This window comes from Paramormyrops kingsleyae, chromosome 15 (assembly GCF_048594095.1).
Source record: "Paramormyrops kingsleyae isolate MSU_618 chromosome 15, PKINGS_0.4, whole genome shotgun sequence".
In the NCBI taxonomy this organism is placed as follows: Eukaryota; Metazoa; Chordata; class Actinopteri; order Osteoglossiformes; family Mormyridae; genus Paramormyrops; species Paramormyrops kingsleyae.
Genome location: NC_132811.1, coordinates 2181524 through 2198899, shown reverse-complemented (window position 1 = coordinate 2198899; position 17376 = coordinate 2181524). Strand labels below are relative to the sequence as shown.

The 17376-nt window shown below is 41.8% G+C and overlaps 1 protein-coding gene across 12 annotated transcripts in view; it reads right to left on the bottom strand.

Moving 5' to 3' along the window:
- Nucleotides 1–17044, bottom strand: part of LOC111860327 (unconventional myosin-IXb-like) — a 47372-nt gene extending 30328 nt beyond the window's left edge. For 10 of the 12 annotated variants that reach the window (XM_072699752.1, XM_072699755.1, XM_072699756.1 and 7 more), the window contains exons 1-2: nucleotides 15951–16319; nucleotides 3765–4658 (exon numbers count right to left, since the gene is read on the bottom strand). In XM_072699752.1, the coding sequence (XP_072555853.1) occupies nucleotides 3765–4601 (837 nt within the window). In that variant the 5' untranslated portion in view covers nucleotides 4602–4658; nucleotides 15951–16319. Of the gene's footprint in view, nucleotides 1–3764; nucleotides 4659–9113; nucleotides 9264–15950; nucleotides 16320–16510; nucleotides 16638–16951 lie in introns of those variants that run through there. The other 2 variants (XM_072699753.1, XM_072699754.1) reach the window with 2 other exon arrangements.
- Between the last annotated feature and the right edge of the window lie 332 nt (nucleotides 17045–17376).

Below are 17376 nucleotides of genomic sequence, written 5' to 3'. Positions count from 1 at the left end.
AAAAAAAACAAACATGTAAAATGGGAAAGAGCTGTCGTGCGATTGATTTTACAAATAGATTTAACACGAAATAGGAGCTCTTTTTAGAGACTGCCAAAAACTAAATAAATAAGTATAGGACGTAGATCGGTCACACATGGCCCATACCCGATCAAACAAATATGTCAGTATCGGCACCGAAACCGATCCGAATATTGGATCGGTGCATCTCTACTTCTCTAGCTTTAACACAAGATAACAGAAGCGACACGTGCCCCATCAATGTCATTAAAACTATGCAATTACTCCAAATCTTTGAGGCACCCAAATATGAAGTATCCAGGCCTTATTGTGAAATGGGAAGCCGAGGGCGGTGGTTAATTAAAAAAATAAAACCTGTAAAACTTGTTATTGACAATGTAATTGTATGTTAACACTATTACATTTAGTGGATCAGTAGTCTGGTTTCGGGCCTTGACTAAACCGTGGTTACGATGTGTTTCTTGCCAGCACCCTGACATTTGTGTTGAGTGCAAAACATGAAGCGTGGATGAAAAAGGTCCATCAGAATCAGGCAGTGCTTCAGAAGCAAGCAAAAGCAAAGCACCTTCTCAGGGCAGTGAGGACTGGGGGGCAGGAGACAGTAATGAGCACTAAACTGAAGACAGAGGACAGGGGCAAACGGCCTCATCAGGACTCTAAGGCAGCTACAGCTGTGACTATCAAGCAGCAAGCAAATTAATGTAGTGTGATTTAAAAGCAGTACTGACAAAATACTATTTATTTTTTTTTTTAATTTTTATTTATTTATTTATTTATTTATTTATTTTTTTACAAAGAAAGTTGTGACACCCCCCCCCCTTTAAAAGCTAGGAAAGGTTAATTTTGAGTGAAGTTGCATAATAAAATTCTGTGAAATGGGTTTAAAAAAAAAAAAAAAAGTTGTAAGAAAGGGCAACTTTCGGACAGGTCATCTCAGTCACTTTTTGCTCTGTGATTCTCCATAAATGGTAGACGCTTCACTGTCTGCGTAATGGTGAAATGAGTCAGAGGGGCAGGCAGACTTCACACACAGGTCCATGACTGAGTCTTTCATGCTCTGGTAAAATGTGTAGCCATCCATCCATCCATCCATCCATCCATCCATCCATACATATATAGATACATAGATCCATACATACATATGCATTTGCAAACACTGCAGACAGATGTTCAGACTCAAGCTAGCATAAGCTTTCAGGCTGCTACCTAAGCAAATTTCATTATCTAAAAGGCCACAATAACGATATTAGGACCATTACTCGATGAGGAAAGATGCCCCCTTCCTCAAACTTCCATTGATTATCCACCAGACAGCCAAGATCCAAGCAGCAGTGCACAGGGAGCAAGTCTTAAACGGGACTTCAGGAGAGCCACATGGGGGAGGCAGACCTAAGCAGCTACCTACCAACAAGCCTTATTGCAACACCACAAAGCTTCCTTTTTTAAGGTGTGAGAACACTGACAAACAGGCCAGACTGCTGTCTCTAGTGCAATGAGATTAGACAGATATTGCATAATGTTGCATGTCAACTCATATGCAGGCTGCCTGCATCAGTTTCACAGCCTACTTTCACAGACCACAAGCAAACATAGCTATTGCTAATGATAACTGAAGGAGGCACACAAAAATACACTTTATAATTTTTCCAAGACAAAATCTAGAAAGGTATGCCTACCTTTAATGACGGAATATTATATTATACAGGAACCTGATCCTTTTCTCCAAAGCAACTTATACTACAGTGGTTATAATCTGAGCACACTCCCTGGGTTTTGAACCCACAACCATTGCATTGTTAGCACAACGCTCTACTAGTTGAGATACAGATGCCGAGTCAGTGCCTAGTCTATTCTAAATGCCATGTGGTTTTCTTGGAAAACTGAACCCGGTTCGGGTTTTAGTCAAAGATAGATGGTTTGCTAATAGAGGGAGTTTTCCCACCCCAAACTGATCAACGTCACTCACAGATGGCTGAGTTTATAGACTTCAATATCAAGGCTTGGGATACATTTTTGAAAACGCTTCCATAACTGATTAGATACTGGCTACCTCAAACAGCCAAGGATGTTGCATACTTTATATCTTAATAAACAATAATTTAGAGGCAGTGTTTTAAAATTAAAGAACTTGTAACACTCATTTGCTTCTCATTCACAAACTGTCAAACAGGAAATGTGTACCTCAAGCAGATCAAAGTCACTGATTTGAAAAACCATTGTATTGTAAGGTGGAGACATGAAAAGCATTTACACTGGATGGGTTTTGCACACTAATGCATGGCATCCACATGCAAAATTGTGGTTTGCTGAACACACTGCAAAAATACAGGGACTCCAGAAGGTGCCCGAGTCCTGCCCAATATTCTAAACATGTCACACAGGTCAGAGATCCATCTACAAACTGATGGTCACACAACAGTGGCCAGTTTCAATGCGTGCAGCTTAGTCAATAGCATGTGGTGAGAGGAGGGTTGGAAATGTTCTTTGGGTGAACCAGAGGCGATGCGGAGGGACTCCCAGGTCCTCCAAAGGTTCACAGGCTAATCCATCAGACAGGAAGTTCTTATTTGTTAATGTCACATAAAAGGCCACATGACACACCAATGAGGAAGAGGCTTATTCTTCAGACAAAAATGTTCACCAACAATTGATTCAAAGATGTGAAAAGTTTGTTCCAACAGCAGTGTTCCTCTCAAGACCAGCCAACTTGTTTTCATTAACCATGAGCCAAGCATTCCCATTATACTCAAATTACGCGGAGGTTTAAACTGGCACAGATGTTGGCATATCCAAGAACTGCTCAGAATGCCGGGAGACAGTATAAGGCAGAGGTACTGCAGTCCAGATTTGGGTCAATACACAATTAGTTCCAGAACAAGCGATCAACTCCCCCCGGCTGGTGAAATCTACTGAGGACCCGCCACACATGGAAAATTTTATTGCAGAGGGCCCCCCCCCCAGGGAAATGTACCCCCATAAAATTTCATCAGGTCTGTGTCGCTGATGGAATTTGGACTGTGGGGTTAAGTAACTGACTACCCCTGGTACAGAGATTGCCCTCACAAAACTGCATGAGAAAGACTCCGTTCGCAAAAATAATAACCAGTGAAACCACAGTGGGAGAATGTGTATCGCAGTAGGAGCAGATTGTTGCAGATGGACCACAGACGGTCTTTGATAAAGAGCAATACGAGTGCTGCTTCTGCTAGAAAAAAATAAGGGGGGGGGGGGGGCAAATGCAACTGTCAGCTGAGAAAGAGGGAAACTGCAGACAAAGGGTTCACCACTACCACAGCATTTTTATTAAATACGTGCCTAAGCCATAAGTTAATGTCAATATTAAACGCACAAGTCAATTTGTGATAAAACTAGAGGAAAACATTTTTGTGTTGCAACTGCACTTCAGCAGAATAACTTCAGGTAAACAGCAGGTGCTTCAATGCGCTCTGATCCTGCAGGATACAGCTGCAACTTTGAGAACTCAACCCATAAGCATAAGTAAATCAGGCCTGTGGGGCACTAACCGATTCAAATATTTATAAAGTATCGAGAAAATACTTCCCACTGTTGATGTACACTCGCTTTTCCATTTTGATAATAGCACAACCCTATCCATGAGGAAAATGGCCTTCCCTTAAAACGGATCATGAGGTGTCAACTAGCAGAACTAAAATTTGGGGGGGAGCATTAAAGCATAATGCAGGCAGAGTTACAGCACTGGAATGTGCAGATGTCATTCCTACCTCCAGGACTGGTCCTGCTCCCAGGATGGTCCTCTCCACCCCACTAGCATAGCCTTTCTGGCTGAGCGCCGTCAGGCAGTGGATGAGGAAGTTGGTGCTCTGCGTCTTGCCCGAGCCACTCTCCCCAGAGATGACAATGCACTGGTTGACACTCTTCCGCAGCATGGCATAGTAGGCCACGTCCGCGATGGCAAAAATGTGAGGCTCTAGTTTGCCCAGCTGGTGGTTCTCATACATCTTGACGTACTTTGGGTTGTAAATGGGAAGAAATTTGAAAGGGTTGATGGCGATGAGGATGCTGCTGGCGTAAGTGTAGATTTTCTTCTTCTGGAAGCGATTGTGAAGATTATGCAAAATGCTGGATTCCGTCAAGTGAGGAAGGTCACACAGGTCGTCGAGATCCTCCTGCCGTGGCGGCAGAAAGCCGCGAGCCGCCAACTGCTGCCTCTCCCTCTCTTTGCTGAGGGCTGACAAATGGACGTACTGGATTGAACCGTCATCGTTGCGCTGCTGTAGGATGAAGTAGAAGCCCTCGCTCTGCGGGTGCTGGTCCTGGGCCTTCCTGGGCCACAGCAGTACCCTCTGAACCGGAAGGTCGCTGGCCTCCAGAACCCACTCCTCCCCACCACACTCCTTTACCTCCGCCAGTACATAGAACTTAGAACCGTCCAGACCCAATGTGGCCGCTGCGTCCTTGACAACCATTGCGGCCGTGGCCTCCTTGGAGACCCTGAGGGTGCAGCATGGCGCTGCCTCCAGGGAGAGCCGAGCGTAGATCTGAAGAACGTAGCTCCTTCCATCTTGGCTAGCTGCCCCCCCGCCATCTGTGACACTCATTCTGAATGAGGCAGGAGCTCTTCAGCATGCCGCTCTGCCTCCAAACTTATGTACCACCTGTAGGAGAGAGAGCATATCAAACATCCACATGAAAAATCAGGGCTCGCAGACCAGCATCAAAGTTCTTGATATTAACTGTGCATCTTGGAAGGGAAAAAAGGATAGGGGACAACTTTATACCAATAAGACTTAATATACTACCATGTCTAGTGTTCAGGGAGATGACCATAATGCATCGTTTCCTAAACCAGTTCTCGGGGACCCCCAGACAGTCCATATTTGAGCCCTACCGGCTGCTGGGAGGGTGCAAAAACGTGGGCTGCCTGGCAAGGAACTGGGAGGGTGCAAAAACGTGGGCTGGCTGGCAAGGAACTGGGAGGGTGCAAAAACGTGGGCTGGCTGGCAAGGAACTGGGAGGGTGCAAAAACGTGGGCTGCCTGGCAAGGAACTGGGAGGGTGCAAAAACATGGGCTGCCTGGCAAGGAACTGGGAGGGTGCAAAAACACGGACTGTCAGGGAGTCCCCAGGGACGGGGTTTTGCATTAACATTTCATAAGAAATGCCTCAAACTTTTCTGGAATTCTTGCAAAGCATGAAAACTGTAGGACATGCAAGGGTCAATGTTACAGGCTTGGCAAAGTCTGCGATGGAGGTTCCACTGCACTCCCACAACCTCTATGCCCCCCCTTAGTCATCAATCTCACAGATTCATCTGACGAAATTCAGGTCCAAATGCCCAGCAGTTATTAAAAAAGAAAAAAAAAAAAAAAACAGCCCAGAACCTGCATTTCCCTTGAGAAAAGAATACTGTCTAGTTCAGAAGGTTATTTGAAGCTCTATTTTTAAGTTACAGAACACATATCTAAATGGAAGAATGATAAACTAAAAACACGGGTACTTTTTAGGCACTGTATCAGCTGTGCTGAAAAGACCAGGATCTCTCATATAGCCATACAAGGATCTGTACAGACTGGTCTCCAAAACTGTCAGATACAGTTACCTGGCAAACTCAGCATTCATCAGACTGCAGTGACAGCTAACACAGCCGTTCCAAAAGATACTTTGATAATAAGCAAACCACAAAATGCCTCTCTGGGGGAGTCCAGTTATAAAGTGCAAGAGAAACTGAAATCCATTCAAAGTGTAGATGGGAGGCAGACAACATCTGTACACACATCCACTTCTGTATATCTAGTTGCACAAGCAGATACCAAGTGACTGATTAAAATACAGATCTCTCTCCAATTCTTACAGGCTTACATGGTATGTTTTTAAAATGATCAGTTTCAGAAATCCAGCATTTAAGCACTGTAAACATTTTAAATTTAGCTTTCACTGAACGTTTACGCCAGTCCGCCATCCCCTGTTGTAACGGCTAGATAAGAACTGGCGGACATCTTTGCTTAAAAAAACCTCAGAAAATATGCTGCCAAGGCAGTGTTTCCCAACCCGGTCCTGGGGGAATCCCAAATAGTCCACGTTTTTGCTCCCTCCCAGCTAATCAGGAACACCGAATACCTGGTTGCAAAACAAAAACGTGGTATGACCGGGGTTCCCCGAGGACTGGGTTGGGAAACACTGCAGTAAGGCATATATCTGAGCTGAAAACCACCACTGCAAACTCCATGCATCAACACCTTCTTATCATTAATACTTCAATACTTGGGGTGTAAATAGTTGGCCACAAGAGGATTCAATTAAATCTTTAATTTCTTTCACAAATCGATTTGATTATATTGATAAGCAAAATTCAAATATTAATAACTTTTATAACTGTTCAAATATTACTACGGGAAATTAACTGCACACTGCTGCCAAAAACCATGCCAGTTTTGTGCTACAAAAGAGACATTCTCCAAAAGCCACCATAGTACTCATTAGGTAGTGCTTCCTTTATGAATATTAACAAGCCTTTATTTTATCCCCAAAAAGCGACTGACATTTGTAGGTCAATGTATTAAATCCCCACCTTAATAAAATCGATCCATCACAATGCATCTTTACACTGCTATTAATTATCAATACAATGTGGGAACCAAACATTGTTGCTTCTGCATAAAATTTCAGGAATGCCTCCAAATTCTCAGCATGACAAACAGCAACAGAGACATTACCTAAGACAGGAGATAATTGGTCAATCATCTTCAGCTTTCTAATGAATGAAGCAAAGGCGGCATGTTGCTCAGTGAATTACCCGGATCTGTGTCTATCTTCAGAAGGTCATGGGGTCAAACCCCCCATGCTCCAAGAATCATAATGACCCTGATCTCAACTGCTCACCTGTATGTTCCTTTGGACAAAAGCATCTGCTTAGTAAAATGTAAAAGCTTAGAGACTTACGATTCACCAATGTTTATTTCACCAGCAAAATCTGAAGCAAAATCAGAAGAATGTATACATGACTACCGAAGTCAGTATTTACTGCATGACAAGCACAGATGCTCGATGTTGGTTTACGCATCTAAACGGGCCAATAAGTGTTAAAAATCAAGATGTCGGTATTAGTCCAAAGTGTCTTGGCCGATGTTACTGGCCCGCGATACGGTTTAACATAACCCACGACATCATTATTAAATGTGGTCAGTAGATTGATCTTCCGTTTTCCACAGAATTAAAAATTGCAATGTGTCATTTTGTCAAGTTTCACTGCCAGCATCACGCTGCCCCACCCCCACCCCACCCTGGCTCTGCAAGTGGTCATTTGGCAACTTTAACAGTTAGCCAGTTATTGGCACTGGTGAACTGGTGATAGTAGATAAAAATGTATCGGTGCACCACTAATCATGACAAATTCCATGGAGTGTCTTCCTTGACAGCAAAGCCCACTAACATCACCAAATCAGACAAAAACCACTATATTGCAATATGTTTACCATTAATTTGCATAGGATGTGTTATCTGTTTGGGTTTTAATATTCAGACACACAGAATGGCTGATATTAAAGGCAAGGGGTGTGAATTCACTTCTGTGAAGGTCTTACCACTACAGGACTGATTCCTGAATAAGTACATAACATACATATAGCATATTTATTGAAACTGCTACTTAGCTCCAAATACTGAGGCCATTTTTTAATGTGACGTTTCATTAAAAGTTTTATCTGTTACTAAGTAAAACTACCCTCCATCTCAATTTTCTGGACTGAGAAAAAAAAAATCTTCAATTTAATGGTCAAATTGCTTGTCTGTGAACTAAGGACTTGAGTACTTCCTGACTTACAGAAGTTACCATACATAAATGTCCACAACCTCTTGTTTTCGAAACAAGTTCCTGACTTGTTTATAGATGCTACATAAACAGCTAATATTTCATTATGTGAACCAGTCTTAGAATTGTCTCACCAGTACTAAGGATAGTAAATTACTTTCACACATTTATACCGCATGACTAAATGATCACTCGATGACCATTTTCCTCCACATCTGATTGGCAGATCATTACAATGCCAAGTTATACAACAGATTAAGGAAAATGCTGGCTTGTTTGTGTTGAAATCAAGTGTCAAGCAGCTGTAGGTTATCGTATGTTGGCCTAATCATCAAAGTCCTCCTGTACTTACATGGGCAGCTAACAAACTTTGCATCACAAATAATCAAACGAAACTTTTCAACTTCCTTAAGAACCAATGCTTTCGTACATTACAGTTTTCACAATGCCTAATGTATTATTCTGTTTTCGTTAGTGACCCTTGCTGCTGAAAAGGTGTAAAGTAAGGCTCCGATGGCTGTCCCGTCATGTCAGCATGTGCTATAGCTTTCTAAACTGTCGATGCGCACTCCCCTTATCAAACACAAGCAGCCTACAGCCCCATGGTCTTACATGACCACAAAGCAAGTTTAAAGCTGTGCAAAAACGTATTTTCTGACAGTGTCAACCGTCTTTGCAACAGATAAAACAGGCAAACCACAAAACTTAAATTCTTCTGTTGGGGGGGGGGGGGGGTCCCGAAGAGACAAAAGAAGCAAATATTTCTCCCCTACTGGTGATGAAACTGGACAGTAAATGCAGAATTTCACCATTTTACAGGGGGACAAAAACAAAACAAAACAAAACAAAACCCACCAAACATATTCAAGTTCAATTTGTAATCCGTTACAGAATACAGACCCTGGAGCTGTGAAGGAACAATGTCACCAACACACCCTAATAACGCAAGAGCACTGTATGAAACTAAGAAAAAATATGTCATTCTTAATACATTACCAAACTGATTCAAATTTTTCAAGATTCAAACAATGAAATTTGAGAAAATAAAAAAAATAATAAGCTCAGATTGTCGAACCTTATTGTATTAATCTATAAAGCAGAACCAGCTTACACTATTAGTTGATAGTGAAGGGTTAGGGGAAAAGGAGTCTTATCTATGAGTACAGTGTACAACGGCAAGGTCACAGCAGCCTATTTCCATCTTCGTATTAATACTGCATCACAATGCCACAGTATCAGATTTACCTCTCACTCGATGCATGGATTTATTACATATATTAAATGCAATTAAAATGTGTACTTACTGAAATCAGCACTTCTACCACCTGTCTATTTAATGGAAGCTTATGCAATAATTAGGCACAAAGCATAAAGGGATGTAAACAGGCAACTGGTCAGTCACAAGAAAACGCAGGGCTGAAATACGCAGCTAGATTTTCAATATTTCTGCTTCTCGAATCCATTACTGGCCCTCAGCATGACGACATGGGCGATTGGCCCGGACCTCGGGTCTGGGCTGCCAGCTGACTGGCACTCGCACTCCCTAAACAAAGAACTGCGGAGGCCGGCATTCCAGCCGCACCCAGCGTGGATGGAAAAAGCGGGAGTGAGCGGGGCACTGGGGGGGGGGGGGGGGGGGGGATGTCAGCCGGCCCCGTTTAAGGAACGGCCATGTTCACAAACAAACCAGAACTTCCAAAATTAAATATACACAAGTGTGCATATTATATACACACACATGTGCACATAATGATTAATCAAGTCACATAAAAAGCCTCCAGAAAAATGTACACCCACCCAGCAGTACAAAAGTTGATGCACTGATGCAAACTTTGATAAGCCATTAAAACTTGTCAGGGGTCCATTCAGTCACAGTTCTCTGGGTGAAGGGTATCTGGGAAGAAAAGCCATGTGACAGAGGCTCCATGTTCATAGCTGTTAGATCAACAACAGTGCTTGAAAGCAGGAAAGAGGGCAAGTGGATAAGAGCTAAATCCCAGTGCACTAGGCAGCAGCTCAAGGAACAAAGAAATGTAGAACTTCATCTCATTTAGCCACTTACTTTACTGGGTCAGAATTAAATTCCCTCCTAATGAAGTCAGCAGTCGAAACAGTAACATTTCCTGTTTAAAGAATTTTTTTCAAAGCTTCCACTAAGGCAAATTCATCCCCCTGGGCTACCTTGCCAAACTGAGGGACAGCTAGTCTTAGTTTTAACACAAAAAAAAATGGCTAGAATTTGAAACTAGTAATTCAATTGGTAACTACAATGTCCATTTGGTATGGTCCAGTTTGTTACACCCTGGTCTAGCGTTGGGATGTATCAGGTGTGGGAAAATGGGAAAAGGTGCAGTAGGAAATAAGGGGACACAACCAGAATGGCAAGGCACTGCATTTTTTCCAAAGTGTATTTAACACTTAATATAGAAACACCTATGTGAACTTCAGGAGAATTAGCAAGGGACAAAACACAAAACACAAACTCAAACTTGTGATGCACCAAAGCCAAACTGCAATACACGTTACACAGACACTGGGCAGTACCTGATAAGGCTCTGATAATGGCAATATATTGTGGAAATTAGCTATCCTGTAATAATGTAGCCTTTGTAAACAACTAGGCCTTGGCAGACCAAGACAATCGTCAGCCTGAATCTAACCAGAAACTGATTCCATCAAACCACTGCAAGCTGACTGCAGAGAAATTCAAGTGAAAATGAAATTTCCATGCAAAGCATATTCAAACTCATGTCAGAAGATGTTACAGGAGAGCTCCACAGCCTATCAGATGTTTCTGCCATTAACAGTCACAAGGGGAACTGTGGGAATTATGTTTAATTTGAGCATTTTTTTTAGTTGATTTAAAGACTGTATCGACATGAGCAGTACTCCTGCACGTTTACTAAAACTTAACTCAGAGCAACGGTAAATAGGGTTTAGCTCGACGACTGACCAGCACAGGAGCACACTGCCATGGCCAGAACTGGCTCAAAGACATTTCTTTTAAAGAACAAACCCTGTGCTGTGACAAAGGCAGACTAAAGCTAGCAGTAGTGAACCTACTGGGACTGCAGCTGGGTGCATTTCGTGAAGAATCAGGAAGGGGAAAAGAGGAAGCCGGGGGAAGGAGGTAGACAGAGAGGACATTGTGCTGGTGCGCTCATGTGGGTCACTTTCAAAACACTCCTCAGACATATGACTGTTAATGCACCAGAACAGACGCTGAGCAGTGCACCAGTACGCACACTCCGGTAAACACTCTGCAGCCAGACAACATGCAAACCAGATGATAAAAGCTGACTCAGCCAATTCAAACAAACACAAGCTAAGTCGCATAACTGCATGACGGTTTGGTTACTTTCTCATTTTAAAGCAGCATGTGAATGTGTGCAAGAGCAGTTTCAGCAACATCACCCGAATATAACTTGTAATATTTTTCTGCTATGTATTGTTTATTTTTCAACCAAGCACCAAGACGTAGCAATGTGAGTATTTTCTACCTTCACAATCCCCTTTCAGCAGGAAAGTCTATTCTAGACAGTCTTACTTGTCTAAATATCATGTTAACATAATAGGGAAGGAGGAAAAACACTGTCCCAATGCCAGCCCAAACAATGAGAAAAACTGAAGACAAAGGACTATTCTGCATAAAAGGACTATATCTGCATTGTGACATTGTGACAATATACTACAAACTCTGCATACAACAAAAATGCCAGACCAGACAGAACATTGGCAACAGTATGATGAAGGTCGCTACAGATCTCACACACAGACAAGAGCCATGTGCTCTGGGGGATATCAGCAGAACAAGGCATGCTATGGACTTGCCTTTCATTTCCTTCCATCCTACCGTCCTGACCAAATCTGTAACAGGCATAACAGGCTAACGTTGCATTGTGTCTGAGCAGTGTGGAGTCTGCCTGCAGAAATGCTAGGTTTCACTTTGGGGTTTTACATGCACCTCCACCCTGCACGGAAGCTGCATGTGCCGTCACACGCTTTGACTCTATGTAACCCGCAGCCTGTTTCACCTGCCAATAGGCTTCCCTAGGATCGCAAACTAGCAACCCTTTCCCGGGTCAACATGTTGTTCTACTGTGGACCCAAAGTGAGCAAATAAGTGACACAAGAGATATGCCCGTTCTGGGGGGCACTGTTGTAGGCTAACCAGTGACAAAAGAGGATATTCAAGAAATGAAGGGGCAGTAACCATTATTCTCAGTATGTCATGCTGTACAGCTAATACAGGCAGACAGGCGACTTCCTGTATGATGTCAGGACTTAAACTGGTTTTGATGAGTAGAGACATACAAGCTCAGCCCACTGCAAAAGCTAAAACAAGGCGACTATGCGGCACCCAGTGAACACATGTACTTTAAACTGTATGTTCACAGTGCAAACAATTTTAGCAAGTGGAAACGGGAAAGACAGAATACAGAATAACAACTAAGATGACAGCAACTGCAGGCAAAACCAAATCAGGCTCCGTAAACCAGCACCGACAGACATATGCAGGCTTCGTCAAAACTGGAAGCTTCCTTTTCATTTACACTATAATTACAACTATTTATAAGTCTGCATTACAAATTGCCTGTATCTGGAGAATACTGTGGGTTTTAGGATTGCACATTACATTCCAAGTTCTCTGCATTCAGTGTAGCAGCTTGGGATGATTTCCATAAATCTGAACCAAATTCACGTCACAGCAAAACCGAAGCACATAGCTCGGTTAGTTAAAGGCTGCCGAATTGAAAGCTCTCCATTTTTTCCTTCAAAGCAACCAATATACCATTTTTGGCAGACTACAGCAGGGTTCGTCTTGAAGCCTGTTCCACATCAATAAGAACCACATGAAGCAAGAAGACTGGTCTTTGGGTTCAGAATCCTTTACAGAAATCATTGGGAAAAGCGACCTATTTAACATTCAAAAATAGCAAGATATCGTGTTGACACAGTTGGTAAACAATATATACCCTCCTCTTTGACACAACTATACTGTAATTTGCAAAAGCAAAAGGTACCAAGTTCTGTTCATGCAGGCAGACAGGTAAAGCAAGTCTCACACTACGGCTGTGGCGCAGCAGCAAGAGCTCGTGACACAGGGTCTCCGGATGACATACTTTTTGCATTTTCAAAAACAACCCAATAATACAGACATTAATGTTAGTAAGATAAAAGCCTAGAGAAAGTAAACAGACAATATTGTCACAATTTTCTTTAACATATTGAATCTAATCTGCAAAACTAACTGGGCATAAGGGATCTTCTCATTTGTAATTTTTCCCCATTGTAAGGTAGGAACAATAATATTTCATTTTACTACACATTTACTGAAACAGGCCCACAGACAATTGTTCAATTATGCATACATGGGTCATTCGGCTGGTTACCCAAATAAGAAAATCTGTATCCAAGTACTTCTCATTTCAACTGAAAAACAACAGATGAGTAGAATTAAACGCGAAATGCAACAGACATAATCCATCAACTGAAAATACAGGTGGAACCATTTCAAAAGAATGACACCTGAGGATTCAGGGCAAAATTCTGCTGCCTGACAGAGTGAAGTAAAATTTGGATGAGCAGAGACCAAGGGAAAGCTTTCAACTTGGCTTGTGCGGTTTGACAATACTATCTCTAACTGACGATAATAGGCAAGTAACCCATCCGGAGTAGAAAGGGACTCCCTCCTGGTCAGCGTTCCAACCCCTCCCCCCTCCAAATGCAGCACAGTGGGACCTTGTCTTTCATGTCTTCCTTTTGGCTGAAAAATGTAAGTGGCTCGCTTGGTGCTGGGTGTGTGCATGCTTGTCCATGTGGGGACGACGACTAGATATCATTTATCCTGACATTTCATTTAAAATACTGCACATTATTGTTTTAGACATCAAGACCTATTCTCAACGTTATATCTAAACAGAAACAGTATTAAATTCTGACATTTGCTTATTTTTATTACATTTTAATACCGTACTTTGTAGGAAGCAGAACCTATGAACTACTTCAACCATCCAGTTACTTAGACACTAAAAATCTAAACATATAAACTTCCTGAAACAATTGCTGCTCTGCTAAATGTTTAAAGGGTTTGAAGTAGAGGCATAACAGGCCATAGTTGATCCATGACCCGTGTCGAATTACAATTTTTGTTTTCCCAAAATAACTTTTGTTTTTTTTCTGATCAAGAAAACTCGTGATCTCGAGAAAACTTTGGCTATGTTGAGATCACAAGCAAAACAAGTTGTGATCTCAACACAAGACATAAGATAATGATGGATATCCTCTATGCACTTCCGTATGATACAGAGTTGCAGTGAAAAGATGCAGAGAAAGCAGTGATGTGCAAGTTCCTTAAGAGTGATTTCAGTAAGAGATGAAAAGCAAAAAAATTGTCGTTGTCCCTACCCCCCCAACTGAAAAACATTGATACAATCCAAACCACAAGTTTTATGATCTGTTGCACCACTAGTTTGAAGTACTTTAACTGCTCAAGACTAGATACATTTGTAAACTGAATGATCAGTAATAATCCTAACTGGCAAAGGGCATACATGATACTTCATATGAATAAAGCACAAGAATAGAGTTAAACTATGAATAGAGATGAGCGACATAAGATGAAGTTACAGGGTGTCCTTTTTGTTTTACTACTTAACTAGTTACTTAAATCTACATCAAACTTAAGAGTTACAAGCTGTTATTTAATTTAAGAATTATTAAAGTGACAGACTGCAGGCATTATTCTTAGAAAAGGATCTTCTAGAAGCTTAATGGTCTAAGTGACAAAAATTAATAGATGACATTAATTCAGAAATATTCTCATTACTTTTTACATAACTTTAGCATTTGAATGGCTAAGTCTCTAGATCCTCATTGCATCCACAGTGGGTAACTGCCATCAACCATTTAAGCATAAAGAATGTAGAGCCTTAGCTAACTTAGCTAAGTTTCCAGGCACTGATGTGCACAAAACCCCGGTACACACCTAAACCCACCCTTTGTGTCAATACCTAATGATAGTATAAAGTTAAGTGGTTTTTCAGAAGAAACTGCCAGTGACACAAATGCTAAACTTATCTATTGCCATTTAATCAGAACAGCAGCTAGGCATGCCCCTGTATCTACATATCGTGCGGTTGACAGAAAAACAACCACCACGAAATAAAATGACAAGAAAACGTCTAGATGAGGCTACGGAAATTGTTTCACTTGGTACATATTCACCCAAAACGATGCACGCCCACCGTTTTGCATCTCGTTGCGACTGGGTTTTTCCAAAAAGCTTGCCCGGGGTTAGCCATGATTCATTTAACGTGGGATACTTTCACCGTCAACTTTGGGTCCCGGCGTGAGAACAAATTTCAGGCCGTGGAATATACCCAACGTGCGCCCCTGAACACCAAACACAAAGGAAGTTCAGCCGACGCCGAGACGGACACCGTTTGGTCATGATCGACTAATCGCTGCGTCGAATGTTACGCGGGACGCGACGTTACTCATTCGGTCCAAGCGGGTGTGTGGAGTCAAGTCCCACTCATCACGGCGTTGCACGCGGGGCTACACCCAGCGCGTGCATGGAGTCAAGTCCATTGACTCCCATTCACCGTCTTATACACACACTGGACTGTCCACCGTGTGTGTGTAGTCAGGACCCACGTAACACCTGCACACACCGGGGGCCGCACTCCCCACGGTGCCCAGACACAGCCAAAGCGGCAACGGCAGCCGTTTTTGTGCCACAGACGGGTGATGGAACATTAGGAGGCATTCAGCCAACTCTAACGCGGCCACAGAAAAGAAAGACCTTATCTTATTCGCTTTTGAAGTTGTTTCAAATCATTCACGTAGGGTCGACACACACACACATACACATACATACTAAACACTTTTTGTAGAAGCTCCTGACTTTTTTCGTATTAAGTTATGGGCCAACATATAACTGCCAGTCATAGCCCTCTCCTCAATAGCTAGCTGGCTAACTTAATTACACGGATAGCAAAGAACAAAGTATGTATTAAACAAAGTAACTGAACTCGAACTATATAAATTTATATAAATTTTATCCAGAGTGATTTAACTCGAACCAAAGAACACAAAAGCTAACGGTATAGATAGATCATTTCCATCGTCAGATTTACCTTGTTACATTACGGTGTCTGAAACCAGAAAGACAGTCATTCCAGTTGAAAATCTGCCGTGAAACCAGGCGGGGATTTTCTTTCCGAAGTTCCCCTTCTTTTTAAAAGGAGAAAGACGGCTAACCAGCGAGCTAACTAAACCTGCGATAAAAATTAAGCGACAAACCTTGCGGCTGAAATCAGACTCGCCCTACACATCTCTCCTAAGAAACACATGATTTAAAACTAAGTTGTCAAGTTACCAAGGGTCCAAAGAAATAATGGACTGAGAAAAAAAATTATGAATTTAAACTCAATCGCCCTAAGAAGAAATGCACTTCCTTTCTCACAGTCCCTCCGTATGACCAAGTGGGAGCTTAAAAAAAAAGTTATGAGAAGCCACAAGCCAATTTCATACAAATACATTTGGGTCACTGTTCATTACCTTTCACTTGCGCCCCCAACAGGACGGAGGACAGTATTATCTTCTGATGGCCTTGGAATTGTTAGTATGAGGCAGTACCGCGTGAGTTTTCGAATGTTTTTAGTGCAGCTATTTGAATAGCGCTGTTTCATCATACCTCCAGGGTTGGGGGTTTGAATCTCGATTCTGATGTGTGGATGTGCAGTTTGCATTTTCTCTCCATCTTGTGTCCATTTTCTTCCAGGAATATTGGTGTCCATTCTACCTCTTGTAGCTTCTGCCACCTTGTACAGATAACTGATTAGAATCTGGATGTATTGTTGTATAAAACGTATAAATAATACAATAACTCCTACTGCTTGGGCACTAACTACACATGTGTAACAGCTACAAATAGGCCTGGAAGGGTATGTAGGTACAGGAGGAAAATTAATCTGAGGTCAACAGTTCAAGATCTACATGCTTTATATGTTACATAGAGGCATGAAGCATTTAAAAGCTCCTACTGTAAGATAAACCCAAAATAGAACTATCTGGCTATGTATAGTGTCAGCAGATTTGATGTCCAAACATTGGCAAACAAAGTAAGAGAACATACCTACTGTAAACTATGACAGTGTGATCACTGTATGTTCACAGTGCTTTCAGGCTGTTTAGTTGCCAGTCGTCGGCGGACTGTTCCTCAAAGATCAATGATACAATGATTTCCATTAAGTGACGGGACATTTTAGCTAAAAACCCCAGGTGAATCTGCCAGGAATTAGATTTATTTACATTTACAGAAGATAATATCAATATAATATCTCAAAATTTATGTAGTTATAAATTATATAGTTTTGTGAGAACAAAATTTAATATTTAACTAAATTCTATTTAAAAAATCATTAAGGGTGTTTTGTCTGTAAAATATCATATTCCATGCTTTGAGCACAGCCTGTTGGTACGTAAATGAAACTACAACCCGAATTGTTTTCTAAAGGCTGTATTTACAGTGAAGTACCAAAAGGGGCCGGTAAAAAACCG